General features: G+C 57.1%; 4 protein-coding genes across 4 annotated transcripts; 2 read left to right on the top strand and 2 right to left on the bottom strand.

The window, feature by feature from the left end:
• Positions 1-3,041: 3,041 nt before the first annotated feature.
• Positions 3,042-5,201, top strand: GCG54_00004176 (uncharacterized protein; the record flags this gene model as incomplete). The annotated part of the gene is made up of 5 exons (XM_045404230.1): positions 3,042-3,338; positions 3,389-3,565; positions 3,633-3,953; positions 4,007-4,729; positions 4,788-5,201. 5 exons carry the CDS (start codon positions 3,042-3,044, stop codon positions 5,199-5,201), a joined length of 1,932 nt encoding a protein of 643 aa, XP_045264065.1.
• A 1,551-nt stretch (positions 5,202-6,752) lies between these two features.
• Positions 6,753-8,508, bottom strand: GCG54_00004177 (uncharacterized protein; the record flags this gene model as incomplete). The annotated part of the gene is made up of 2 exons (XM_045404231.1): positions 6,753-7,744; positions 7,797-8,508. The coding sequence occupies 2 exons, from the start codon at positions 8,506-8,508 to the stop codon at positions 6,753-6,755; spliced, it is 1,704 nt and encodes a 567-aa protein (XP_045264066.1).
• Positions 8,509-10,363: 1,855 nt separating this feature from the next.
• Positions 10,364-16,814, bottom strand: GCG54_00004178 (Telomerase reverse transcriptase; the record flags this gene model as incomplete). Its single annotated transcript, XM_045404232.1, has 14 exons — positions 10,364-10,525; positions 10,594-10,977; positions 11,078-11,209; positions 11,266-11,601; positions 11,655-12,264; positions 12,314-12,588; positions 13,028-13,142; positions 13,194-13,302; positions 13,355-13,522; positions 13,569-14,493; positions 14,541-14,999; positions 15,067-15,779; positions 15,826-16,327; positions 16,530-16,814. 14 exons carry the CDS (start codon positions 16,812-16,814, stop codon positions 10,364-10,366), a joined length of 5,175 nt encoding a protein of 1,724 aa, XP_045264067.1.
• A 4,511-nt stretch (positions 16,815-21,325) lies between these two features.
• On the top strand, positions 21,326-27,463 carry GCG54_00004179 (Dynamin-binding protein; the record flags this gene model as incomplete). Its single annotated transcript, XM_045404233.1, has 3 exons — positions 21,326-26,134; positions 26,187-27,287; positions 27,347-27,463. 3 exons carry the CDS (start codon positions 21,326-21,328, stop codon positions 27,461-27,463), a joined length of 6,027 nt encoding a protein of 2,008 aa, XP_045264068.1.
• Positions 27,464-27,813: the final 350 nt, after the last annotated feature.

A 27,813-nucleotide genomic window follows, 5' to 3' on the forward strand; every position in this document is an offset into this window, starting at 1 on the left:
CGGACGCGACAGAATAACTAGGACCCCCGGCTTCATATTGGCGTGTCCCAGCCATGCCCCTGCTCGAACCCGCACAGAATGAAGGCGAGCAGGACTTATCGATTGGCGGGCGCCCTTTTTGGTCAGTAACCCCGTCTCTGATTCGCTTCAATGCCAGCAAGATCCCCGCGACGATCATTGAACCCTGGTTCGCGCTAAGATAGAAACACCCCTGCCAGTGGCCCATTCCATGTCAGTCCTTGTCAGTCGTTTCCCCCCTCCAAAAGTCGCTTTGCACCACGTCGAATAACCCAACAAATACTCGCCATGGAATGGCCACTGTCCGCAAGCCACCATGGTTAATGCTTCAGACGTTCGTCTCATATTCCCATTTCTCCTTGCAAGGTTCCAGGGTCAGCTGAGTCACGAAGCGCTGCAATATTACGCTCGACAGCCTGGATACGGGACACATTCAGAGCGCCAACCCATGTCTGCCTGAACGGCAGTGTAGGTGACAGCCGTCCAAGTGAAGCGCGCACACGCCCACCACCGCAAACACTCGTTTGCTTCGGCATCCATCTACCGCTGTTCCAACGACAATAGCAACAGACCAGGGCTTCCATTTCCATTCAAATTGGAACCCCAACCCCCAGTCTCTCGGACACGCAGCCTATTGAGGCAGGGCAGGCTAACGCAGCACGAAAGTCTGACACCTCCCGGCCACCAAATGCCAGTTGCCGACCTCTCCGTTCCCTATCAAACAGGCCGTTCGACAGGTCGACTTTTGTCATGCCCACACCTGCCCTGCCCAATCAAAACTACGAGGATCTTGGTCAGCACCAAACCCATTCCTCAAAGTGGCACAGGTCGGTGTGGAATCAATCAGCGAGGTTGCTTTAATCTCAGCCCACGCTGCCCAGACGCAGAAGGTCAAATCTCAGCATTTGAGATTTTTGACACCGCCTGCTTTATTGGTCTCAAATCACCTTGCAACAAGACATGAGCGGTCGAGACTTGTCTGAGCCACATGGCGGTTGTCGAAACGAACAACCGCCGGCCACGCCCCTCCGAGTTCTGCCACGTTGAACAGCAAACACGGCTGCTGTTTACTGCTGAAGGAAGCGCATTCGCCGACCGACAAACAGAAACTGAATCCTATTCAGGATAATTCCGTCTTTTGAGACCGCTGGCCCTCCATGCTCTTCGCAAGCGCCTAAAAGAAGCACAATTGAAGACCGAGAACAGTTGGTTCAGGGATTTCCCCAGGCACGCACACGTGTGGTTGATGACAGTATCCGACCCGCGCGCCTGCAGCGACTTGACACCAACAAATGCCACGGGCTCGTTGGCGGTGACATCCTGCCGAAGCATGGTTTGCTCGCCTAGAGCGCGAAAGACAAGTCGAGCATACAGCGCGAACATGGCTCGAGACTCAACCGCCGGGTGGGGGCTAAACTTCCCCATTGCACATTCCTGCCTCCGATGCAGGCCCCGACGGCTGACTCGCCGCCATGCCCGAAAGCCCCTTGGCAGACGGGACGGACGACCAACAACAGGATGGACTGTCCGGAGGGTGCGGTGACGCTGGACTGTCGGTCTCGGGTTAGACGGGCCCCCGCTTCTCCCTTTCTCAGCTCAGTGCATCTTGGTCTCACGCAACGTCAAGGATCCCCCTCTTGCTCGTGCTGCAAGCACTTAAACCCCACCTCTCGCGGATGCTGCACTGCGCGTACCGCGCCTTATTTCGTGACGACGGTGAGAATGATGAGCGACTCGATTGCCGTGACTTTCCAAGGTCGCCGTTGTTGCGTGATGGGTGCTTCGCCGTTGTCATCGTCCAGGCCCTAGCAACTCGAGAGCTCCGTTGCTAATACTCCATTCTCTACGGTAAAGTACCTCTACTGCTCGACGTGAGTCTGCGGCAGAGTTGTTCCCGTCCAGGCGGATTATCCTCGACAATCGAGACCCGTCTAATAGAAAGTATGAATGCTTCACGTGCGCTCCTCCTTGATCCGTCAGTACGTTTCGTAGTGTGCCGTGGGGAGTTGTATCGCAACTGATACGGACCGTGTGAATATCGAAAGCGGGTGCATTACTTCTCGACGTACCTCATCAGGGCCAAAGAAAGCTGTCCAGCCACGTATGGCCGTCGAACGACTTCAGCCGTCATGGGACACGATGACTTTTGTTGTGGGCTTTCATTGGCATTCGTCTTGATTGCGTATCATGCATGCTTCGCGAGCTTTTACCTTGATATTTGGAAAGCCACGACGAGGGCCGACATTGCAATACTTCCAAGATTTGTTGAGGACACTCCTGGAGAAAAGTGTTCTCTAGCACGGCAATTTCGTCTTCAGATATTTGAATCCTTTCCATGAACGTCATGGTTAGACATCAAGTCTGTGAAATCCAACGGCGCTCTTCTGATAAGCATAATAATGGAATCCAGCTTCGGTCCCCCCCAGTATCAGCAATATCGAGAGGGAATTCGTACTACCCAACTTGCCTGTCCAGATGGGACAGCATCAGAGGTGGCCTGTTATGATTATTCCTCGAGGACCAGCTCCCATGCTTTATTCATTGCTTGTGAATCTTTCGTCCCATCTACAGTTTCCACATCACAACCATTTTTGAACTGCATGCGTCGAAACTGCCATCCCAACATCACGTCCACATATTCACTTTGCCAGAACACCCCAGGAGACAAAAGGGGCTACCAAAGGTGACTGTGAATCACAAATACCCAAGGACACTGAATCAAAGCCCCGTGTCTTTCATCTACAAAAGAACCCAGTTCTCTCGCGTGAAGCTGTCGACATGATCGAGTCGGTCCACCAACCCCTACGCCCTTTACTCGCGAGTCTTGATAGTGGCACGTCAACTACACGCATATCCGTCGAAACACTCCTTCTCCGCTGCAGACTCTTCCCAGGCCAGGGCCTTCTTCTCCCGTTTCGTTTCTCCCCCACCTTCTTTCGTTTTGTTTACACCCTCACCTCAAAAATTCTGACGTTCGCCTTGCCCTTCGCCACACAACAACACAATAGGAGATCATCCGTTAGATGGTCTCTTACAACGAGGCCTTGTTTGCTACCCCGGCTTCGCGTGTCGTCAACCCCTATATCCAGGGCACTGACATCATGGACACGGGAGTTCCCTACCGTCGCGAGCGTGGCTTTTCCGCCCCCCCTCCGACCAGCTCCGCCGCTGCTGAGAACGATCACCAGCCCGACGAGATGGCTCCCCGCCTCCCGCCTCTTCGTGAGCTTTTTCGGGATATATACGATGGCAAAAAGACCCCTGTGGCCGAGGTTGCGGACATGGGTCTTTTGGGCACCGCTGGCCGCGAGCAGCGTCAAGTAAGTGATTATCTCCGATGTTTTGTTCTCGGCGTCATATTTACTCATAGCCCTTGCCTCTGCAGTCTTCTCCATACCGCATGAACGGCTCGACTCTGGGAGCCGCCGCAACCGAGACTCCGTTTAACTCTCGTTCCAACGCCGTCGGTCACGTTCATCACGGCCCCCCTGCTCCAGTCTACCCCGAGCATGAGCGAGAGCCGCGCACCTTTTATGATGAGTGCCAGGTAAGCCATTCGATGATCAGTATCCTCATCATTCCTGCCAAGTGCGTGAGCTAACTCCGCCTTGCAGATGTCTCGATTCCCGTTCGACAAGCCTACCAACACGTTTGGAGACTGTGGCACTTCTCATGTCCGTGGTAAAGACGTGAAGAGTTATCCTTCGCAGGATATTCGGAGTTATTTCTCTCCTCGAAGCAAGCAGGACTATGTTCCTCTCCCGTACTCGCAGAGCTATCGTCACCTTCATGATAACCACAGCTACTACCCCCACGAGCAGCAGCATGGCTACGATCATGGCTACATGCAAGGTACTAATCCGGCTCAGTATGACAATGGCAATTCGCAGGACTATTCTCCTATCCACGATCATCATGATTGTGACCAGCACCAGGTATGACTCTCATGTCACCGCATCGTCACCCCATCACTAATTGAACATGGCAGTCTTCCGTGTCCCGCAACAGCACCCACGGCTGGACCCCGATCAACGCTCGCGATAGCCGTCCCGTTCTGACGCCTGACCGTACCCCTTTCGCTGATCGCTACCACCAGGAGAGCCCCACTCCCGTTGCGCGTGGTCGCAAGGTCACCAACGACAAGCGCACTGCTCAAGGCAACACCGGAATCCGCTATAATCAGCCGGCGCCGAAGCTCAAGTTGAAGGGCTCTCGCGGCAAGACGTCCACTCCTCATGGCACCACCAAGTACCGTGAGATCCAGGCCAAGCTGGACTTCGAGCCAAAGGCCACCGCTCCCCACGAGTCCCAGACTCCTCGTTTGGATGCTCTTGCAAAATGTGGTGCTGCTCCTGACAAGCCGGCTGGAAAGCCTTCCGCTCCACTTGCATCTCTCTCCGTTCACAAGGCCTGGACGCCGGCTCCGACGAACACGACCAAGTGTGACATTTGCAACTCGCGTGCCATCGGCTCAATGGTCCACCAACGCTGCACGAAGTGTCCGTACGTCATCTGCCGTAACTGCGTCTACGACGGAAAGATGACCAAGCTCCGCAACCACGAGCCAATGCACGTCGATGAGTTCAACTGGGGAAAGATGCGTCCCATCCAGCGCATGGACAAAGTCCGGGATGCCCAGGCGGCCAGAGATATTCGAGAAAGGGAAGAGGCTGATGCTGCTGACCGCTCAGTTGGCTCCATGAAGCAGTCGGTGAGCTGATTCGCTCTGCCTTCCTTCAAATATCCGCTGACCCATCTCCCCCCTCCAGATCGAGAGCGCTGCTCCCTTCACCCCCAGCAAGAAGACCTCGCAGACGTGTGTCACCATCTCCTCCGATGAGTACGACGACAACGACTTGAACGGTCCCGAGGACGACTACAAGCCTCCCACTTCGTCTGAGCGCAAGAGTAAGAAGGCCGCCAAGGCTACTGACCGCGGCTTCTCCGCCTTGGATCAGTACGCCGGACACGTTGGCTTGGCCAACTCCCGCCCCGTCCGTACTTCCTCCATCAACACCTACGAGAGGATGCGCCACCAGGCCGCGCCGCGCCAATACGTTGCTCAGCCGGACTTTGCTACCCATGCTCGCAAGCATCGCCACGAGGACTCCGGCGACGAGGACGTTGAGTCTGGCCCTGACGACGAGGTTTACAATCCGCGTGGCAAGCGCCGCTTCATGTAACTTGGGCCTCTCTCACGCTGCAAGGTCGGGGACAGATGGTTGGAGCTCCCGCTCGAACAAGAGCGTTCTTTGTATCGTTGCCGGGGTCCGGCTCGCTCAACAGGCGACTCTTGCAATACGACATCGTCACAAAACATTGCTGTCATGGTTGACGAAGACATCAACGCGGCTTTAATTCCCTCGATGGTTGCCGACTCTCATTGCTGCAGTTTGCGTCTTTTTTCCTACTCTCCTTTCGTTTTACTATTTTTCCTTTGTGCGAGCTCAGGCATGAACAGATTCGTTGCTACTGAGATGAATTTGCCCCATGGCGGCGAATGGCAAGGTGGTTTCGGAGGAGGATTGGATTGGTTTTGCTTTTACCAGAGGTTATACCCCCTTTTTCGCCTCCCGGAGGGACGTCTCGGCGTTGGAAACTGGAGAGGGTTGGGTGGGTTACTTGGCTTAAGATACCCCTTTCTTTCTTGTACCATAGGCTAGATCTCGAATATCGTTACAGTCATCGATCCTTCCACCGGGCGGCGTGATTCGTACAGTGCTTTTCTTTGCCTTCTAGAGTTTACTTGGTGGTCTTGTTGCCTTATTTAAGCAGCGACTCAAGGTGACGCATATTTGACATGGGCCAATGGATTTGTAATTCTGACGGTCAGAGATAGTTGCCCTGGTTGGGTCAAAAATTGAATTGAGTCGCTGTTTGGTCGAAGCTTCCAAAGGACTCATAATTGATCATGAGCAACAAACCAGCACCAGATGGAAGGCTGGAACCCTTGTCCTGATGCTCGTCCCGACTTTAGCAAAGGCCTTTAGCAGTATTCATCTCCAAAATGGGAGACCGCCACTTTGCCCAGTCAGCTAAGGGCAGGAGCCACTTCGATTTTCGAAGGTCAGGAGTCAACCGAATTTTCCACTCCACTCATCCAACTCACAATCCCATCGACTCCCACGCGACTCCATCGACTCATAAACGAATATCGGGCCATACATTCCACCGTTCAAGTACTACAGACTGCCAGCGAATTTCGACTCTGCTTCAACTGCACACCTGTACACCAATCCGAACGCAAGTCCGGGCGAACCACTCAGCGATCAACACGAAAGAAAGCAAGCATGAGCAAGGAATGTCGGGAAGAGTTCCACATGGCGGGGTTGGAGAAGAAAGAGCTCTTGAAGATGCTGAGAAAGATATACCACAAACCCACGTGGAATTTTGATGTCATGCGTGTAAGTGTCACGCGGCTGGCGTCATGAAGTGGTCGACTGACGGTTTAAACCAGTCTCAGGGGGGCGACTCGTAGAACGTCCTTGTCCCTCGCGGATTGACACCAAAGGAGAGGAACGACATTATGTTACGATACAGCACCAATGAAGTCAGTCATGGAGATTGTGTCCAAGCCGGGGAGCAGACAGAACCAGCAGAGTTGCCTGACATACAACAGAACGGGCCAAAAACGGACGCTCAGAGAGAGGAGGAATACATTTCAGGTCTATCAAAAAACTAACTACACATGACTTCGTCGCAACATGATCATGAAGGTGGCTTGCGCCGATGCTCTAGTAACCGAACCCGCTCTCCCACCAATGCTCACCAGTATGCCAACGTCCGATCGCTTCCATGTCGGGCTTCCACCACGACGTCTCCCCTCGACCGAAACCCAGCGCCCGCACAACCGACACGGGGACAGGCTCGACCAGCCACAGACCGGTCTCCGCGAAGTCGTCCGCCAGGGGCTTGACGGTGACCTGCAGCCACACAAGGACGAACATCAAGTTCCCGAACCGCCTCACGATGCGGGGCATCTTTGCGATCTGAGATTTGAAGGTCGTGCAAAAGGCCTTCTGCAGCAGGACGCCGACGCCGGACGCCCAGAAGAAGGAGCAGGGCTTCAACCAGTTCGTCTCGGGGATCGCCGTCACGCTGCCGGCGCCGTGGAGGAGGCCCGAGAGCCAGAAGGCGATGGACATGATGATGAGCTTCGTCGTCGTCGTGCCCTGCTTCAGATACCCGTGCTGCACGAGCCAGTTTCCGGGGGCGGAGAAGGAGTGGCGGAACGTCTGGTGCCACCAGGCGCCCCAGAACCCGGCCAGGCCCCTGTCAAAGACCTGGGAGAAGGAGCCAAAGACGGAGGAGTACTGCCACAGCTCGCCGCGCATGGGAAAGACCTTGCTAAAGACGTAGTACTGGAATAGGTCGTGAACAGAGAAAACCATGACAATCGACGCGTACAACGTGCAGATGATGCCGGAGTGGCGGTAGACGGACAAGAGCCAGTGAGGGGTGGATGCCAGGTGAGGAGGCAGCGGGAACGGCGTGCTGCCGAAGATGAAGTACGGGTCCTCGGTGCTCTTGACCTTGAAGATGTCGAGGATGATGTACGCGAGAGAGACGGGAATGAGCTTCCGTCGCAAGAAGTCGCGCTCGTCCTTGTACGTCTGGCAGCCGACAAAGGTCTCCAGCGGGATCGTCTCCATCTTGACGAGCTCCTCAGTGTGCGGGTGCTCAGGCGGAGCAGGGCTAGGCACGGACGAGACAGCCCATGACCAACCTATTCTTGTCAGTGTTCTGCGCACTAGTAGCTCGAGAAGGTTCACACTTACCGACGCCTCGGAAGTTGGTGTACAAGTCCACGACCCAGCCCAGACGCTCGACAAAGGTGCCGTTCTCCGGGTACGACTGCCAGTAGTATTCGTACTTGTCGACGTTGACGTCCGGTGCCGTGGCCTTGTTGTTCCGTCGTCTCTTGCTGCCGGCCCGTTTGCGCAGCCCGCCCTGGGAGTTTGACCGCGCAGCAGGCGAGTTGGATCGGCTCGACTTCCTCGAGGGCTTGGGCGACGACGTAGCCGTCTTGGTCACCTTCCTCCTCGCCACCCTCTCAAAGTCGAACTGCGGGGCGGTGAAGACGAGGTTGGTGACGCTGGACAGGATCCCCCAAAACGCAGACAGGCCGCTCGAGTAGCCCATGGACATGTTGGTGCTGGAGGTCTCGCGCATGATTTTGATGTTGAAGGCGATGATGAAGGCCAGCACGAGCCATCTCGCGGCGTAGACCCACGGGCGCTTCCTGTGCGGGATGGTCATGTACAGGATGGGCAGGATAAAGGTGCCAAAGATGCCGTAGGGCAGCACGAAGGGCTTGGAGACGCCGGCCGCGACGCGGGCCTTGAAGACGGCGCGGTAGCTGTCGCGCACGACCGCGGCGAGGAGAGGCGTGCTGGCGTTGACGAGGTCCGCGGCCGGCTTGGAGAAGTTGGCGAGGATGGGCGCCGTCATGTTGGGCACGCCCAGTGTTGCTGTGATGGCAGCCGCCATGTTGGACGAGGTATGTCTCTGATCAACCGTGACAGGTTACGTTGAATGTCCAGAGAAGGCGGAGGAGACTTGTCAGGCTGGCCTGGAGATCGTAAGACAGAGACAATGTTCAAGAGAAGGGCTGGTAGTATAAATAAAACGTTGCCAGCCGCCTCTGCGTGGCTTGTCTGACTCGGATATAGCACGTAGATGTACGAGGACAGCGCCGGTTCGCCCCGAGTACGGGAAGCAAAAGAAGCGGCGACTACGGCCGGGAAACAGGGATTCTCCAGCTAACGGACTTTTTTATTTTTTTTATTTTTTTTTATTTACGACCAAGGCTCACGAGCCGTCGTGAGAATGTTGTGCTGCGTTTTCCTGAACGTCTTGCAGCATCCCGCAACCAACGCACCCTCCACCGCCCCGCAGTCTTCCCGTCGTGCTTGGACGACCCCGGTTGGGAGGCAAGGAGGCGGGACGAAAGACGACGAGAAACCGAACCCGATTACGATTGGAGGACAGCACGGGGGACGTGGAAAGCCCGATCCGAAGGCGAGAGGGAAGGGAATGGGGGGATTTAAGGCCTCGGAAGTGGACAAAAGCGTCGGGCTCAGGTTATGCGACATGTGGCGTGTGCGAGAGTAAGAGTGCGGCGATTTGTGGTGGGTGGTGGTAATAGCGCTCCTCCAGACAAACAACACAGAGAGAGGATGGAAAGCAAGGACGAGAAAGACGAGTTGGTGTGAAAAGGTGTGTCAACCCTCCCGAGGCGATTCTCAAGTCGAAGATCCGTTTCGCCGCTTTGGAAACAAAACGCTTCCCTCAAATAGGTAGCAGGATATCATGGGGGATGGGATGACATTGCAATGCGAGCAGGGGTGCGGCGGCGGCGAGGAAGCAAGCACGAGAGATATGCCAGAGATAAGCAAGGAAGGCAGAGATGTGTGCGTGATGTGAAATAAATGCAGGCCAAAAGACGAGACGAAAGAAGAGAGAAGCATGTTTGAGTCGAGTCGCCGCATCAACTTTCGTCTGACGTCAACCAACAAGTCTCCGGTCGATCCAAGTCCCGGCGCGCGGCATGCTACTCGCCCCACGTCAGCCAGGCGGGCCGCCACCCACCCACGGTCCTGCCTCGGGTGACGGGGTGGCCCCTGGAGGCGACCAGCGGTGGGCGAGGTGGCTCCCTGCCGGGTCCGAAGACGACGAATCATGGCGGGGCGCTGCAGCGGACTCGCTCACCCACCCACGGTGCGTTGTAGGGGGCTGATTCGCTGGCCGCCGGGGACCCTCAGCGGCTCCTGCGGGCGGTCTCTGCTTCAGTCTGGTCCAGTGTCTCTCACCTCAGCTCAGCAACAGCAAAGCGTACACGAGTACGGGACGACAACGACCGACTCGGGGCGGGGCACTGCCACGACTTGCCTCTTTTGCCCTCGGGACGAGTCGCAGGGGCGCTTCACGTGGGAGACCGCGGATGCTTGGATGCATTTTCCCACCAAACCCCATCATGGACTCCTCCCAATCACCACCGCATCATGCGAAGGTCGAAAGTGGCAATCTGATGGAGAAGAGAAGCACCGGCACGACAATCCACTTCCCAGCGACACGACGGACGCAAAAAAGCAAACAAGCGAGAAGCGAAAACAAGGTGAGGCTCATCGGAGCTGACGGTGTCAAACATGTACGCCTTAACCTTGGAAGGATATCGCAAATCAAGGGGGGCCAATCGATCTGCCAATTGGGCTGTCAATCTGCCCACCCCGGCACTCGATTCCCTCCCCCCTAATGCAATCACGATCTAGATTGCTACCCAACCATCACACCTTAATTCGACCATGCTAATGACATGATGCAGCACAAAACCCTCCCCGCGATTTCAACCGGTTTCTCTGCCCACCACCATCAAACGTTCGGACAACGGTGCTTCCTTTTGTCTTTTATGGTTCAACGGGGTAAACCAGTCCCCGCCGCCGCCGCCGTCGACGTCGTCTCTCTTGCCCTCCTCGTCTGCCACCGCCACAGGGCCCCCCAAGCCCCCCTAAGACACCGTCCCATCGACGTCAGCGTTTGGGAGGCCCCGGCTTGGACGGGACCGCCCACACTCACTACCGGAGTTTCTGGACACTGTGATGCCGTCTTGCCCACTGCCGGCGCCGTGTGGATCGAGCGTGCAGCCGGGCTTGGCTCGGATAGCGTGGTCGTCTGCCCCTCGCCCGTGTGAGCCACGCCTCCAAGACTCCAAGGCATCGACAGCCGCGGGAGCCGCAATCTGGTCTTCTTGTTCGCACCCCGCCTCGCACCCAGCGGCTTGACGATGGCGAGGGTGACGACCGTCATGACCAGGCTCGCGACGGCCCAGGTCCCGAACGCCGCGACCGAGAAGCTGTACACCGGGACGGGCGCGTCGGGAGGACCCTCCCCGGCGGCAGAAGCGCTTTCGTTTTCGTTCGGAAGGTCCTGAAACTTTACAATGTCTGTACTCAGGACGGTCTAGCTCGCGCAAACGAGTTGTGCTCGTCCGATCAGCCCATGCCGTCGTCTCGGTTGTCCATCCCAACACCTTGCCTTCGTTCGGGGTCTTGTTACTCACCGATACGACAGTCACTGGCAGCAGGATCAATGCTATGAAAGAAAGCTGCTTCATTGCGGCCGAGTCATCTGCGGTCAGCTCGGCGATCGACTTCATCTGCTGGTTCGCATGGTGCGTCTGCATCCGTTGAATCTTTGACAACGCGTTACTCGGCGGACCCCGACCGGGGGGCTTCGTTCACGACTCACGTATTCCTCTCGGTTCTCGGCCAGCTTGTCCAGGGCCTGCGCCCGCTGCATCAAATCCTCCATCTCCTCCATCGCTGACGATAACTCGCCTTTGAACTTGTCCAAGTGCGCCTGCATCTCGCTGGCGTGGCGAAGATCAAGCCTGTCCAGCTCGTCGGTCACCTGTTCAGTGAGAAATTCTCGGAGGCGTTGGAGGACGCGGAGGTTGCTGTCGACCCTCATGGCGCTGCGGTGACGCTGCTCCATGAGGAACGCCATGCGGCGGAGATCTACTTCGTGGATCGCATCCGTCTGCGCGTCGTCCTCTTCGTCAAAGGGATGCAGGTACGGCTTTGTCTGCATATCAACCCTTAGCATTTCGTGTCATTGTCCCAACATGAAAAACCTACCAGTTTCGATAGATGCAGTTCCAAATCCTGGAAATGCGGTGAGAGCTCGTCCACAGCCCATTCGACAACAGCAAGGAGGCAATCCAGACTGACCCGGAACCGGTCGGCCACCCCTAGAGCGCTCATCCCCTCCAGTGTCCCCTCGAACCTCTCCTTGACCGTATCCCACAAGAGATTCTGCGTGCCTTTTCCCTTCTCCCGGTGGTAGCTCCGCGGGCTCGTGAGCAGCCAGACCGCCGTGCCTTCGACGACGTCAAAGTGGACGTACGCCGCCGCCGCGTGGGGCTGCCAACGCGGCGTCTTGCTCGGGTCTTCGCCCTTGGGCCACGCGTGGAGGGGGTACCTCCGCATGCTGAACATTGTGAAGCAGAGCTGTATGTGCGAGCCGCTCCGGCCGAGATTCGCCACAGCCATGCCCTGTTTAGAGGCCAGGCTCGTCGTGCCCCGAAACCCGGCGAAGCGCATGCTGCTCGCGAAACTCCAGGACTCGGCGCCGCTCGTGAGGAAGTTGAGCAGGCAGGACGGGACCTGATGGTACGTCAGCAGCTCCAGCAGGACCTTTTCGCTGAGGTTGAGCAGCAGCGACGTCGGGCTCAAGCGTTCCAGTAGCCTGGTGTTTCCGTCAGCTGGCAGTCTTCTGAAGCCGAGTAGCGGCGTACACTATTCTCAGAGCCGGGTCCCTCACGAGCGTCGCCGATTCCATCGTAATCTCGGACGGGCTGGGCCACGCCAGCTTCCTGCGCAGCCCAATGACGTTCCGGATGATGTGCAGGCTCACCCGCCTCGGCCCCTCTTCTTTGCTCCATGACTCGGCGTCGTCAAAATCTACAATGATCAATGGCGTATCGATCCTCGACGGAGGCCCGTCAAAGATTGCGTCCCTGTTTGCCGCATAGTGCTCGAGGCACGACCGAAGCGCCGGGCGTCGCTCGTCCTGTCGTATCAAGGAGTCAGGATACGTCTCTGCCACGGCGATCTTCTCGAGGAACAGGCGTTCGCACTCGTCCATCTCGATAGATTACAACGGATGTATTCACTGCGGAATCCAAATGCTGGTGATGGGAGTCTAGTTGACCAGTGCATTTCAGGGAACCAAAAATACCTCCCATCACCGCCGGCAGCCTCGAGAAGAGCGCGGTGCTCCTCGAGCCGTACGGCCATTCTGTGACACAGGTGGCAGGTCGCCCGGACGCCGACAGCCTCGAAAACGCCTGGTCGTACACGCAAACTGGATCGCACAGAGTGACACGGGAACAGACCGCCAATAAGACATCATGACACGCTGGCTGCGGCAACACGAGGAGCTGTGGACCGCATCAGAAGTCTTCGCGAGATTATATTTTGCTCCTGTACTACTTGATGTACTTCTTTACCCGTGCAGTCTTCGCTGTGTCGAGTCTGCCCAACTCGGCATCAATCCACCCAAGGACCGGTGCAAAGTTCGCCTGCCTTTTCAACAAGGCCTTTCTCACGGCATCAAGTGCTAGCCTGGTCAAATGTCAGCTTGCTGTGATTGCGAACGCGCGAAATTGTACAAACCAGGTAACGTGCGTCTTCTCCAAGGTGCAGCTGTAACCGGGGTGCTTTTCCTTCCTCGCCTTGCCCGTGAGGAGCACAAATGCCACATCGATGATCCTGTTGATGGTTTCTAAAAGAATGTGAGCCAAATGACACCCAAAGTCGCAACAGTAGGCACCTACGCGTGAGCATGCGGCTTCTGGGTCGCTTAGCAGCAGGCAGGCAGCGCCAGTAAGCTAGCATCTTTTCTGCCGTCTCCGTGAAGGCCTTGTGGAGGTTGGAGAAGACGGTCTCGAGCGTGTTGTGTCGGGTATCGTAGAACATCCAGTGGGACTGGATCTTGAAGGCGTCTGCAAGAGTCAGTAAAGGAAAGGAGACTCAGGTCGGATGACCTACTCAGGACCCTTCTCTGGAAGTTTTGCCCCGGCTTGACTCCGTAGTCGACAGTCAGGGCGTTCGAGACTGCGGCCCCCTTCGTCGTGTCGTGGTCCCTGATCATGTCAAGCGTTTTGCAGTCAATACTCAAGCCACAGTAGGGGAACGGGCCCGATTCTGGTGCCCTGGACACCTTTACGCCGTCAAGCTCCAGGTCGAAGTTGACTAGCGTCTTGTTGCGGTTGACTGCCACGCCATACTCGGGAACACCACCGTGCATGACCTTGACGAACTTGCGGGCTTTCCTCTGGCTCGTCGAAATGAGGAGGAAGTCATCAATGAGCCTTAGAAGCAGACAATCCTTGCTGCGAAGGAAAGAAAGACGCTCTGCTTCGAGGTCGGCGTAGAAGTAGTTGCAGAGAGCCGATGACAAGACAGAACCCTGCGGGATGCCCTTCTTCTGCCTGTAGTACTTCTTGCCGACCTTGACGAGGTTGTGCTGGATGTGCGACTCCATCAACTCCATGAGGCACTTTGTCGCGTGCTCTTTCCGCGAAATGTTACCCACAAACACGGCATTCTTTCTCTTTACGCCGAGGCGCTCTTGGACGACCTGCGCAAAGCCGGCTGGATCATCTCGGGTGCTGGCGAGCGAGTGCCATCGCCTTGTAAGCTTCGAAGCAGGGCGCCTTTGGAGTCGAGGGTCCACCAGACCGGCCTTGACTTCGAGGTGCTTTTTGATGACATACTGCGCTTGGCTTGGGACGCCTCCCATGAGCCTAACGACGGCATCTTGAGGGATGGTGTCGAAGGCGGATTGCACGTCCACTTTTGCAAAGTAAAAGGTCGGACTGTCCTCGCCAAAGCTTGCGCTGAATGAACGGAGCCGTGTGTAAATGTCACCCACCGAGAACATGGACGAACCGAGCTTGGATGGGTTACGCTCCTGGTAATCGTTAGCACCGGCCACGTTGAGACACGGAGACATCCTACAGTTTCTAGCCTGAGCATAGAATGGACGGGACCCAGGACGGAGTTGATGCTCGGCCCGAGTGCGTTTCTCCCTTGGACAACTGCCCGCCTCCGCAGATTTGTAATGGGTCTCATGGTTTTGCCCTTTGGGAGTAGTCTGATGCGGCTGAACCCTAGTCTCCTCGACGCAAGGATGCGGTTTGCATCGCCTAGGCTCACCTCCTCCAACATATTCGCTCTCAGCGTCGCCATGGCTGGTTCGGCCACATAACGCCAGACGTCATGGCGAAAGAAGAACAGCCGATAGCGGTGAGAGCTCGACTCCGTAATGTAAAAGTTACTGCGCAATAGGGGTATCAAAATGGAATCAAAAACATAGTAGAGAAACTCGTGCAGGATCTCGAGCCGCTTCTTCATGTCCGACTGGCTGGTCTTCATGCCTTTCAGTTTGGGCGGCGCCAGCCAGTCCATGGCTGTGACCTAGCATGCTGTTAACCAGAAGCTTCGACATCGATGCAGACGTGCTTGCCTTTATCCCGTCCGTCACCTCCTCGAGGGTCATGCTTTCGAATCTCCTCAGTCTGACAAAGTGGTCAACTCTCTTGAAGATCAAGTCACGATTATGTGCTTGATCAGGACCGCTGCCCCAGAATTCGTTGGGTATGAGTCTGGCCAGCACGGCGCGGCAAAAGGCGGACACGTGGGGTGCCGGCGTCGCCAGATCAGTGACGGCATCGAACTTGATCACCGGTATCGAAGGGGCCTGTTGCCGAGCTTTGTGGCGATGCTTTGTCGTGACGGCGCTTCGACTGGCGGGTGCTGTCGCCTGTGTATTGGTGAGCGAGAGCTGCGTGCCTGACGGCTTGGCCGGCTTCTTGTGCGCCGATTTCCGAGTCTTGCCATCGATCGCAGACGGGCAGTGGTGACGCAGCAGTTCGGCGTACGCACAGCGACCGTGAAGCCACTGCAAGTGCCCGACCAGTCGTTTGACGTCTCCCCGTAGCCTTTTCGGCGTTCGAATCTTCTGATCCCTGAACAGCGAGTTGATCTCCTCTTCACGCAGGGTGTAGTCAGGGAGCTTCTGGGCGGTCTTGAGATGGTCGACCTTGGAGGTGAAGACGTTGTGCAGTCCAAACTGACGAGGAAAGATGTACATCATCACCTTTAACGTGTTCTGCTCATTTCTTTGATCCAGCCGCGTCTTTTGATCTGGGTCGGCCTGGGCAGAACCTGTCACCCTTGGGCAACGGCTGAGAACATCTAGGGCACTGTTAGCCACGGTTTGATGACGGCAAAAGAGACTCACGTATATGCCTGAATCCGTAGTGAACAGTCCCGCGGCCGGTGAGAGCAGCGCGGGCATACAGCATGCGATTTCTCATGAAGGGCAGCTCTGACGGCAGCCTCTCGGATTCAAGCTTGGAGTCCTTTGCAGGCTTCTGTGCCGCAGCAGGCTCCCATCTTGCCGTGTCTGCAGCGAACATTGGCGTACCGCTGAGCTGGTACATGTTCCCTACACCCGCTTGCGCAGGGAGGAAAATGGCCGTGTCAATGAGAAGGTCGATCATGATTTGTTCGCCTGATTTCCCCAACAGCATGAGAAGCTGCGGCCACGGAGAAGCTTTGAGGGTCTGGACGAAATGGTTGGGATGAACCGGGTACAGACCAGACGGCCAGTCGCCATTTCTGGGCTCTCGCGGGTTGCCGGCGTTTTGCGCGTATCTTCGGAAGCCATCGCAAAGAAGATGCCTGGGCCAACCACCTGACTGGTTGCTGGAGAAGAGCTGCCAAATGACAAAATTTACAATCTGCCGACGTTGTTAAAATGAGATGACATAGTAGTCGAAGAGCAGCACCGACCTCCGACTGCGAGCAAGTCGCGCCAGCTAGCCCTCCGGACAGTGACATCACAGAATCGTCGCACTTTGAATCATTGCCCCTTTGCGAGAAAGACCGCCAGTTCTCCCATCGAGATTCAGCCCTTGCATTGGTCTGACGATGCATGCATACCAGCGTTGAGTCTAGCAGTTTTGACAGGTCGGCTTCTGCCGGAAGCGCTTCTTTGGCGAGGGATGCGCGTGACAGTCCAATGGAGGCAATCTTCTTGCGTCGAAGCCTGGATGAGCTCGGGAGCCTAGACAGCAGGTATTCGCGGAGATTCTGCACCTTGTCGTAGTACTGTAGAAGGACCGACTGCTTGACGGCATTTTGGGCTCGGTCAGCCTTGAGCCTTTTGGATTCAGAGCGGCCCTCGACTGGTCGCTGCTGCGGCTCTGCCTTTCTCTTGGGTGCCATCGTAGCGGCTGGACCTCATCCAAAAGTCAACATCGGGTTGTAAGTGCGGTTGACCACCGGTCGTTCCCATAGGACGCGAGATCGACGTGACACTCCGATTTCCCAGCGCGTTGGTTGTGCAATCAGGATCCAAGACTCAAGAGGAGGCACTAGACAATGTCATCACAGGTAGACATGGGGCCATGTGTCTGTGGAATAGTAGTAACAGACGGGGGGATCACACACGAAGTCGACGTTGAGGTTGGCAAGCGCGACGCGTCTTTGTCGAAGACGGTAAAGACAGAGACGCTACGGAGACAAAGCAAGTGCCGTAACGGTAGCTACGTACCGTGCGCTACTCCAGCGCGAATAGCAGAAAGATAGACGCCGGCGTGGTGGTCTAGGCGCATCTCGTCGAGGTGGGACGACGGCGCACGTCCAGTGATCTGCCGGACACGGGCGCCGTCTCAAAACGGTGGCTTTGTGGCTTCAGCAGACGCTCGCTGGGCAGCATCGGCGCTCAAGCCACCAGGGGCGCACAAGGACGAGGGCGCTAAGGCGTCCCCCAGCCGGGGTGGTGAGACGAAAATACGGTCGTGGGGGTCCACTACAGCAGTGCTCCCGTCGCCTGCAGCAGTCGACATTCATCAGGGCCACCAGCTCCAGTCCGATCTCAAGCCGGCCCTTTCTTCCGTTGCACTCAACAGGAACCTGCGATGCAATGTGCTGCACAGCACTACCTTTGCACTACGTCGATAAAAATATGCACCGTCACTTGCCTCTCCGCACGATGGCTGGGCTGGCGGGGAGGAGCTACATGCAAGGGCGACGCAAAGCGGAAAGCGGGCGGCGGCTGGCCACGAAGACTCTCAGCCATGCGGTGCGACGTCGTACTGCGTGTCCAATAATTTGGGAGGAGGAAACACCTGGGGGGGGAAGCACATGTTGTCCACGATAGACACGGCATCAGTCGACGTTGGCCTGTACAGACAATCCATATACGAGGGCTTGAGCCTCCGCGGTAAGCAAGACGAATGGGTTGTGGGTTTCAACCTGGGTGAATGAGACGCTCTCAGCCACTTGCGCCTCGTAAGGGGCTTGCGACTCAAGGGCCGAAAGGGAGAAAAGAGCCAAGGGAAATGGACCGACATCCATAATCTCCAAGCCCGTCAATCAAGCCCCTGGCTGCTGACATGACCTCGAGGCGTGCAGCTCGCGCGTCAAATCCACATGCGAGATGATTTGATGGATGTTAACGTCGTCAAGGTGGAGGTTAAGAGGCTGAAAAGCTCGTGAACAACCTCACGACGAACCGACGATGATGGCTGCACTGCCGCTGCCGCTCAGATACAGCCCGCGCGCCAAGCCCACCGGCCCTGACTAAGGCGAGGAATGTCGAGTCCTCGGTCGTTACTGACGTGAGCTGGTAGAGGCGGAGCTGCGGCCGGTACAGTGCTACCACATAGCCGTTGATTTGCCTAGCATCATATTGCAGGTCTTAAGATAGGCACAGACGCCTCACGAGTTGCAGTTGGGGAACTTCCCTGCTCGTAAATGGTCTTTCGCCGCGTCTCCCATGGCACGAGCCGGGCTTGTTCCTGTGGCTATCAATGTCTGCACCTGCAATCAGCAGCAGTCGCCCTCTATCGCGACAATGGCCTCTACGGCACCGAGGCTATTGAAATGATTTGAAAAGCCGACGTGGCAGATTGTCCACCAGAAGCTGGATATCGAGTGATGGACGATAGTGGACGATGGTGGACGAGCGAATGAGACGAAGCAACGCCGCAAAAGCAACGGGTAGCGGAGCTTCGCACACGAACCTAGAAAATAGTTGGGACGTTGGAGGGCAAGTAACTCTCGGATGTTTCAACCCGGAACCTGCTGGATGCGACGCTGCCGTGATATTTGCACACGCAGGCCGTCGTGATGTGATTTCCCTGGTATGTGCCTCGCTGGAGACTGACGTGAGGGCTCGACCTGTTCAATCTATTCCGCCTCGGAGCGACGCAGGGCACGTTACCTTGCCGCTGTCTCATGGGTCGGTGCGGTGCGATGCTGGCGGAGATGGAGGCATTTGGCATGGATCCTCCCCTCTTGGAATGGGTGACATGGTGCCGTCATTTTGGAGGTGCGTTCGCAGCGAGCGCAGCCCCCAATGACCAATCCCACGGCTGCACACTCGGGCCCCCCATCGTTCTTCGCTTCCGTCGGTGGGCGCCCAAAGGTTTGGCCGATTGGATGTGACGTCTGGTGGCCGTGCCTCCTTGGCACTCCAAGCTTACCTCGAGTCTTAAATGCCAGTCGAGCAGAGAGTGCCGTTTTGACTTTGCGGGTAGGGAGGCTTAGGCACGGGGAACTCAATGCACTCCGGTCCCTCTAATATCTCATGTCTTGCATTCGGGCGTGTCTGCTCGCTCACGAGACCTTTTGAGACGGGACGAAGCGAGGGCCAAGGGGCCAACATCGGATCTCTGTCTGAGAAGAAAAACAAAAGAAACCAAAGTTTCTGACACTACCTTGGTTCACAGGAATTTTTCTTCATGGAAGAACGAATACAAACCGGCCGGAGAAATGATTGCGACAACAACACACACAACGGCCGAGATACCTGCAAACAAAGCATTGGCCTGGCGGCGGTGGTGGTGGAGCTGGCTGTTTGTTTCTCTGGGGCTGTTTTTGCAACCACATCCCCGACATGTTTTCCAAGGTCCAAACAATCCGGTGGAGAGGCCAAGCAAGGAATGGCATCGCAACTGCAAATTGAGGCTTGGTTTCTCCAGCCCGTAGGATGAATCGGAGTCGACGGCAGGGCCCAGTTGGATCCGTCGGTTCCAGCAGATGGAAGCAATGGGAAAGGATGGTTGCTTGGGTAAGGTGAGCGATCCACGTTGTCGTCGAGTTCTTTGTTTGTCCAGGTCCGGACGGGGGAGGCCGTTTCCATCACCCAGCACGCATGGCAAAGGTCGGCCGTTGGCAAAGTCAATTTCATTCACTCGGACTTTTTTTTCTTCTGTCCTCGTCGCTGGGCAGTTTTGGAGACAGATATTATTTTTCCGCCCGGGGAAAAGCAGGCGGGATGGAGTCATGCCTGCTGCTTCGGTTCCAGGTCCAGTTGAATCCATGGAGCCCAGGACCGGTGTGTCGTCCGGCTTTCGCTCCCTCTTTCCCGAGTCTCCGGACGTGCCTGCCGTACTGTCTCTAGCACCTGCACCTGCCGTCATTCCCCTCCCCGTAGCGCAGCCCCTCCCCCTTCCCACTCGTCCCTCCCTCTCCCCTGGCTGCGCCTGCCAAGGAGCCTAACCAATTTGTGCTCCGTACCTTGCACACGACGTCCAATCCTGCTTGGCTCCTGCGGTCCTGGCTGCCAACCCAGACCGAACTGACCCCATCTAGACCGATTGGACAGCTTCCAGAGCCCTCACCTTTCTTACAAAGTCCCACTTCCCGTCTCAGCTCGCCATCCAAGGCTCCTCTTCACCTGTGAACCTATCCACCGTGACTTCCTTGGCTGCTGCGTAGGTACCTCCTTCCTTCCCTCCAGTAAGGTAACTGGCTGGGGTAGTTCTCACCCCAAAGTACCTGAGGTATCTAGCTACTCGGGCTACCTCGTTCTTTCTCGTCGAAAGCACCATCCTTCCTCTCGTCAATCAATTCGTAGGCTGCTTGCTTTTTGAACACGGCACGCAGGACTGGACACGAAGCAGGTGCGGCAAGTAGGCAACTACGCCAATTCACCTCGATCCAGTTCAAGGCGAGGAAGGCGCTGCGCCAAAAATTAATTCTCCTCCTCCTGCCCACTCCTGCACCTCATTCTGCACATTGGATTGCGCCTGCTTTCCCCCAAACTCCAGTAGTCTACTGCGTAAAGACTGGCCGCCTCCTCTCTCACCCTTCCATAATCGCTACGCCTACACCCGCTAAAGCAGCATACGCCTCTCGCCGTCCCCCCCAATCTGTCTCCTCGCTTTTACACCTCCGTCTATCCTTCCCGCTTCGCTCTCTCGCCTTTGTGTGTTTGAGTGAGTGGCTCTCTACCTGTGAAAGAGTAGTGCGTGCGCCTGTCTCTCCCTACCTTCACCTTCAACACCACCAAATCTCACCTCTTGCCATCCCATCTCGCTGCGTCCGATTCGATCACAACAACCAACTGGAAAGACCCCGAGAAAAAAAAAAAAAGGTCACAAACTTACTTTTCGCAAGCCTTCCGAATCTCGTCTCGACTCTTGCCAAAAGACCAAAAAAAATCCAAATCTCCATAATAACCCCCACAGAGCAAAAGTCGCACCACGGGTACTCCTGCGGTGGCCACCCATCCATGCATTAAGATTTGCTGTCGATAGGCCCCGGACACTGCCAACGCTCGCCAACCAGGGACAGCCCGTCGCCTCTCCAAACTGTCGCTGCCCACTCAGCTTGCAGGCCAACACATCAATGCTTCCCAACCCAAACATCCCACGCAGCCTGCATGGGTCTATGGGAATCCTGACGAGCCAGTCCACCCAACACGCCTGACGGATGTTCAGGCCACAATGGAAGCTGGCAGTCCAGAAGAGGAGGACCGCCTGGCCGCCGTCCTGCAACAGCAGCACCGACAGCAACAAACTACCCACTACGCTCATCACCAACTTCATCGACAACCAAACTTCGAGCCGAGTTACGAGTACCACGAGCCCGATCTCGACCACGACGCCGACGACGCCGACGACTACGACCCTTACCGCCACCCGTCCGAACATTCTTCAGATACCCGTCATCACCACTACCTCCCTACGAGCCCTGTAGCGAACGGTTTCCATCCTCATCAGACATTGGATGCCTCTGCCGCCGACACGGCTGAGGCCTTCGCTGCGGATGGTCATGCTCACGGCCTCGTAAACCCGGATGATTTCTACCGAAGCTATCGAGGTGGACCGTCGTCAAACCATCATCAACGAACCCTTTCATCAGACAACGACTTCATGGCGACCTCAGTCTCCCGAGCCCGCGATAACCCGTCCGTGCGGTCAAACGGCAATGGCACTAACCCCAAGAACCCGCCTGCGCCTGCAGCCCGAGCTGCACTGCGTCCCTCCCAGCGATCTGCCTCTGCCCCAATCGAACCCCCCGTCGGTGCCCCGAGGTCGAACACGAACCGGAAACCTAGTGTCAAGGACCTGACAAAGAGATTCGACCAGCAGCCTTCGTCATCGTCGTCGTCCGCCGGTCCCCGGATTCCTGTTCGAGGTGTCCCGTTACGGCCCAGTAGATCTGCGACTGCGACGAGTGACAAGTCGACGCCCGGTGGGAATGGGTCAACATCATACTCCACCTTGAGGACTTCGACGAACCGCGAGCTGACGACAGACTCCAGTCGAGGCACCGCCGCCCGGGGTACACAGAGGACAAAATTCGTCGCCGAGGACCAGCTGTCAAACAACTCCCAATCCTTTGCCAGCCGTATTGCCAAACCGCGAAACCCGCCGTCGGCCACCGGCACCCCAAACGCATCGAAATCCATGACGAACCTCCAGCACAAGTCGCCGACTCTGTCGCCCCCTTCCTCTCCGCGAGCGCCCGGCCTGTTGTTTGGCGAGATTCTCCCTGACCAGCGCGACACTCCGACCGCAGGATTCGGCATCGAGGGCTCCGGCGCACGCCCGCGTCGAACATCAGAGTCCAGCATTCACATCGCTCGGCTACACCAACGCACAAAATCAGATCCCGACTTCGAGCCGGCGTCACCTACTGACTGGTACCGCTCCGCGGCCACACAACCAAACGGCGCGACAGGACGCTCCGCCCATAACACGAGGAGCCATGTTCGGGCGCACAGTGACGTTGCTGCGTCAAAAACCGGATCACCAATGGTGCGAAAGGCCCTGCCGTCGCGTCCGACGCCAGAAGGCGTGCATCCCGAGAGGGCTGCGTCACCGTCGTCGCGCCTCCCTGTCTCGGTTCGAAAGCTGAGCACGCCGAGCGATTCGACGAGCGCGCCTTCCACGAGAGAAAGCTCCAGGGCCAACTCCCCATCCACGTTCAAGCGCCCTCCTCCGTCATCGAGCAAGACACCGCGGACGACGGCGCCCGTTAACCGCGCCAAGACACCAACGACCCGGGCAAAGACACCGACACAATCGACGCCTGGCGGACGCAAGCCCGCCCCCAGAGGTCTCATAACCCCAAACAACAACACGCGTCTAACAGCGTTCGTGGCAGCGCCGCCGCCAAAATTATCCCCTCCTCTGCGCAGTTCCCGCCCCCGGCAGTCTGTATCGACGGCCACGACCGCGAGCTCGCGTTTGAAGGCCGTCGAGAGGGCCAAATCCCCGCACAAGAATGCGCCTAGGCAGTCGTCAAAGGCGGAGGAGTCAACGTCCCGGCGGCGGAGGATATCCGTTGGGCCCATCGATTTCGAGCAGCGACGGGAGCATATCCGACTCGCATATACTAAGTCTATTCGCGATAGCCAGGCTCGGGATGCGAAACAAGCTGCGAAGCGAAAGAAGGAGCAAGAAGCAGCAGCCGCCAAGGAGAAGGACGAAATACCCCCAGTGCCCACGATTGGCCAAGAATTGCCACAGCTGGATGACGCGAATGCGACCGAGAAGATACCCGACCCGCCCGAGGACGCACCAGTAGAAGCACCCGAGACTCAGCCTGCTGTGGCTCCCGAGGAAGCTGTCGACGATTCGGAACCGCCGGCTCAGCCTACGCCGTCTGAGCAGCCGTCCCAGCCGCTAACAATCTCGACAGCAGTGCCACCCGTCGTGTCCATCGCGGCTCCTCCATCGCTGGCCATCGACTCCCCCACACTGGGCATCCCGGGCAGCTTCCCCGCCCTGAGCCCTCCCGTGGACGACGTGCCGCAGTCGGCAGTCTCGGCGGCTACGGAGACGACGGAATTCGACATTGAGCCCCAGACTCTTCCGCCTCTTCAGCTGGAGACACCTGCACCAACTGGCCTCGGCCTGACGATTGCTCAAGCTGATGGCAACCACGAGCAGGCGCATATTGAGGAAGTACGCCGTGCGCCAACGCCGGAGAGGGCCGAGTATCACTACCCGTTCGAGGACGAGCCAGCAGCCGACGACAAGGTCTCAATCAAAATCTCGCTGGATCAGACGTCCCCGCAGCCATCGCCTGAGCCGACTCCGACGAGGAGCGAGTTCGATGATCCCTCTATCCCCGGCGCGTTCGCCAACTCCCGGCCCATCTCCGAAGACTATCAGCCGGTGCCCTTCTCGAGCCCTCCGTACGAGACGACGGTCAAGATCCTGCGCCGGGAATCCGAGTATGACTCTCCGCGCCAAGAGACTGTCCCATTCCCAAGGATGGAGTCCTACGACGACGTTGACAGCGGCAGTCAGGTCGACGACATGGACGAGTCCGTCTGCGATGTGTCCTACTTTCCAGACCAGGCCGAGAGGGAGCTTGCTGAGGCATCTAGCGATACGCTCGAGAGGCCAGAGGACTTTTACCACGATCACCACAAGGATAACGACTCGTCCCAGCGGGCATCGACGTGTGAGTCGTCAGACGCGCAAGAGGACCTCCCCAAGACGAGCCTCGAGAGCCAGCAAACGCCCGACACGTCTCACAGCTTGATGGTCCCGTCGATACATCCGTCTGCGAACAGAGTCAGCCAGCAATCCGCGTGGACCGACTTCTCTGTCGATAGCAACGACCCGCCGCATCACCGGATTTCGGCTTTCAACGACGTGCTGCCCATGCCCAAGCCGCCGTACGCTGCTGACTCGCTGTATGCCTCCAGCAGAGACTCGTCGGCTCGTCAAAGCCAGCACTACAGCCCCGATGTCCCATCCGCGGAATTTGCCAACGCTCAGCCCTTGGAGCCCGCGACCACGCAAGCGGAAGCGCAGCCTGCGGCGGAATCTGGAGAGGCTCAGCCGGTGGGACGAGCCACGATCCATCAACTGCCCGAGCTGGACACCGGGGAAGGATTCTCTGTCCCGTATCCCGACGCCAGTTACCCCTGGCCTCCAAAGGAACGCAAAGAACGCAAGTCTGTACCGCGCCCCGAGCATGAACCGCCGCCAGTGCCCGCTTCCAAGGCTGGATACGATGCGCGACGGACGGCAGTCAGCAGTTTCTACGCCGATACTCTTCCCGGCAGCACCCTGGTCGGCTCTCGTCGCCAGAGTGAGGAGGGATCACGGCCCGTTTCCACGCCGCATTCCATCGACCACATGTCCATCGAGACCAGAGACCAATCTCTTGGCGGCCAAACCCCGATAGAGCCGACATCGACGCCACTGAAGGATGGCCCCACTGGAAAGGAAAGGCACCGGCTTGTGCAGCGGCGAAACGTCATCAAGGAGCTCATCGACACGGAAGCAGTCTTTGTCAGGGACATGAACATCGTGGAAGAGATCTACAAGGGCACGGCAGAGGCCTGCCCGAGACTCGACGACAAGACGATCAAGCTCATCTTCCGCAACACTGACGAGATCATCAGCTTCCACACAAACTTCTTGACCCAGCTTAAGGAGGCTGTGGTGTCAGTGTATGTTCCTCATGCGCGTCGGTCGCCGCTGCCGAGGGAGGACACGGCGGCTGCTGCTGAGGGAGCATCGTCCAACGGCTCCGCTGCTCCTGAACTCAGCGACGACAGGGACAGAGCCACGGCGATCGGTCCCGTCTTCAAGAAGCACATTGAGGACATGAGGGTGGCACATGAAGGGTTCTTGAGGAACAGCGACCACGCCGCAAAGCGGTTGATCCAGATCCAGCAAGATCCGACGGTCAAGGTCTGGCTGAACGAGTGCAATGAAGTGGCTAAGGACCTCACGGCAGCTTGGGATCTGGACTCTCTCCTCATCAAGCCCATGCAGCGTATCACGAAATACCCGACCCTGATCATGACGCTCCTGGCACACACTCCTCAGGACCACCCTGACCGAGCGGAGCTCATCTCGGCAAAGGAGGTGTTGGAACTGGCCATCATTGAGATCAACAAGACCAAGAAGAACTTTGAGCTCGTGGGACAAATCGTCGGCCGCAAGAGGAAGGAGTCTGATGTCAAGGCCGGCTTTGCTCGAGCCTTTGGCAAGCGGGTGGACAAGCTGCAAGCTGCCAGCTCCAGGATACCCGAGGATGCCGTCTACGCAAAGCTGCACGAGAAGTTTGGAGACGACTACCTCCGACTGCAGGTTGTGCTCAGAGACGTGGAGTTCTATACCCGACAAGTCAGCGCCTACGTCCACGAGTTTTTGCAATATCTGTCGTCCATGGAACTCGTCATGCGACTCCAGCCCGGAAGCTACCCGGAGCTGGAAAGCAAATGGGTCCAGTTTAACGTGTCCATGAGGGACATTGAAAAGGTTGCCCTTGAAGAACATGTGAGTACAACATTCGAGACATTGCCCATCCCCTCATCTAACAGTCGACCAGCTTCAACAAGTGAGAAAGCATGTTATCGAGCCATTCGAGCATGTCATCAAAGCATACGGCAACCCATCCCTCGCGATGAAGAAGCGCTCGAAGCGCCGCCTCGATTTCGAGCGGTCCGAGCAGCTCAAGAAGGGCGGCAAGACGGTCGACGCTAGGCTTAAGGAGCTGGTGGAGCAGTATGACGCCCTCAACGAGACCTTGAAGAAGGAGCTGCCGCAGCTGTCGGCCTTGACCGAGAAGATTGGCAACATTTGTCTGGGCAACTTTGTCAACATTCAAGCCAACTGGTACTCGATCTGGGTAGAGAAGGTCAAGAAGGTCACGGGAGAGACGGGGCCGCCGCCCGAGGTTGCGGACATTGTTGCGCAGTTCCAGCGCGACTACAAGTACGCCCAGGAGATGTTCACCAACATTGGCATCCTCAACCCGGCATACAAGGGCAGAACGTCGCAGTCGACCACGGCGAGCACCGACGACGTCACCGCCACATCGAAGCTCCGACCACGACCCGCCGAGCTCTCCCCTCGGCCCAGAGGCCTGTCAGTGAATGGCGACCATGCCCCGATGCTGCCCACTCCGGACTTTGCAAAGCGCCACAGCGGGCAGTTCACCCTGTCGCCATCGACCACTCCGCTCAGCCCGCACCAGTTCTACTACCGAGACTACTACACAGGTGCCAATGGCCAGCGACCGTCGGTTGCACCATCTCCAGTCACAGGAGACCAGTCTCCGGTGCCTCGCCCCAATATCCCGCCTTCGTTGACCCGGCCTGGAACAGGCAAGAGTTTCGAGTCCAACGGCCTTCCGCGACAGAGCTCTGAATCTACAGTGCACACGAGGAGAGACTCGAATCCCGCTCATCAGACCCCCCAGCACGCAGGTGGCGAGTCGCGCCGGTTCTCCGGCCTGTTCCACTCAGCTCTCCCCATGCCAGACGGCACCGAGGAAAGCCAGAGATCTTCTAGAGCATCGTCTCGAGAGCGGGCGCCAGCAGGCAACGGCTACAATGTGCTTTGGCTAGCAGCGTCATTGTTCGAGTTCAACATTGAAACCACAAAGCATGAGGCTGGGTACCCCTATCTCACGTACCAAGCTGGCGAGGTAAGTAGTTGGCCCCGTCTTTGTCTTGAGGCCACAGAGGCTAACAGTCATTCACACAGATCTTTGATGTCATTGCCGAAAAGGGTGAGCTGTGGCTTGCCAAGAACCAAGACGATCCTGATGACCAAGTTGGTTGGATTTGGTCCAAGCACTTTGCGAAACTGGCCGATTCCTAGAGCCCCTTGCATACGCACAGCCGGCGTTTTCAAAAGTCCTTTTTTCCTTTAACCCATAAGCAGGCCAAGGTCTGCGTGCAGTCGGGCACATGCGCGCTGACGGTTGCTTGCGCGCTCAAGATGAGCCGGGAGACAATGTCGTCTCCTGCGGCATGTATTACATGATGAAAAAAGAAGAGATCTCTGGTCGACGAATGATTCAGGGAAAGAGGTATGGGATGATCCTATAAAGGTCAGGGGAGGGGAAAGCCCCCAACATGTACAGTTTATCAGCCCTTTTTTTTTTTCCCTCTTTTTTTTCTCTCCCTTCTTCCCTTTTGTTGCTCGAGATGGAAACGAGATGGCGTTTG

This window comes from Colletotrichum gloeosporioides, assembly GCF_011800055.1.
Source record: "Colletotrichum gloeosporioides strain Lc1 chromosome Unknown consensus_48, whole genome shotgun sequence".
NCBI lineage: Eukaryota > Fungi > Ascomycota > Sordariomycetes > Glomerellales > Glomerellaceae > Colletotrichum > Colletotrichum gloeosporioides.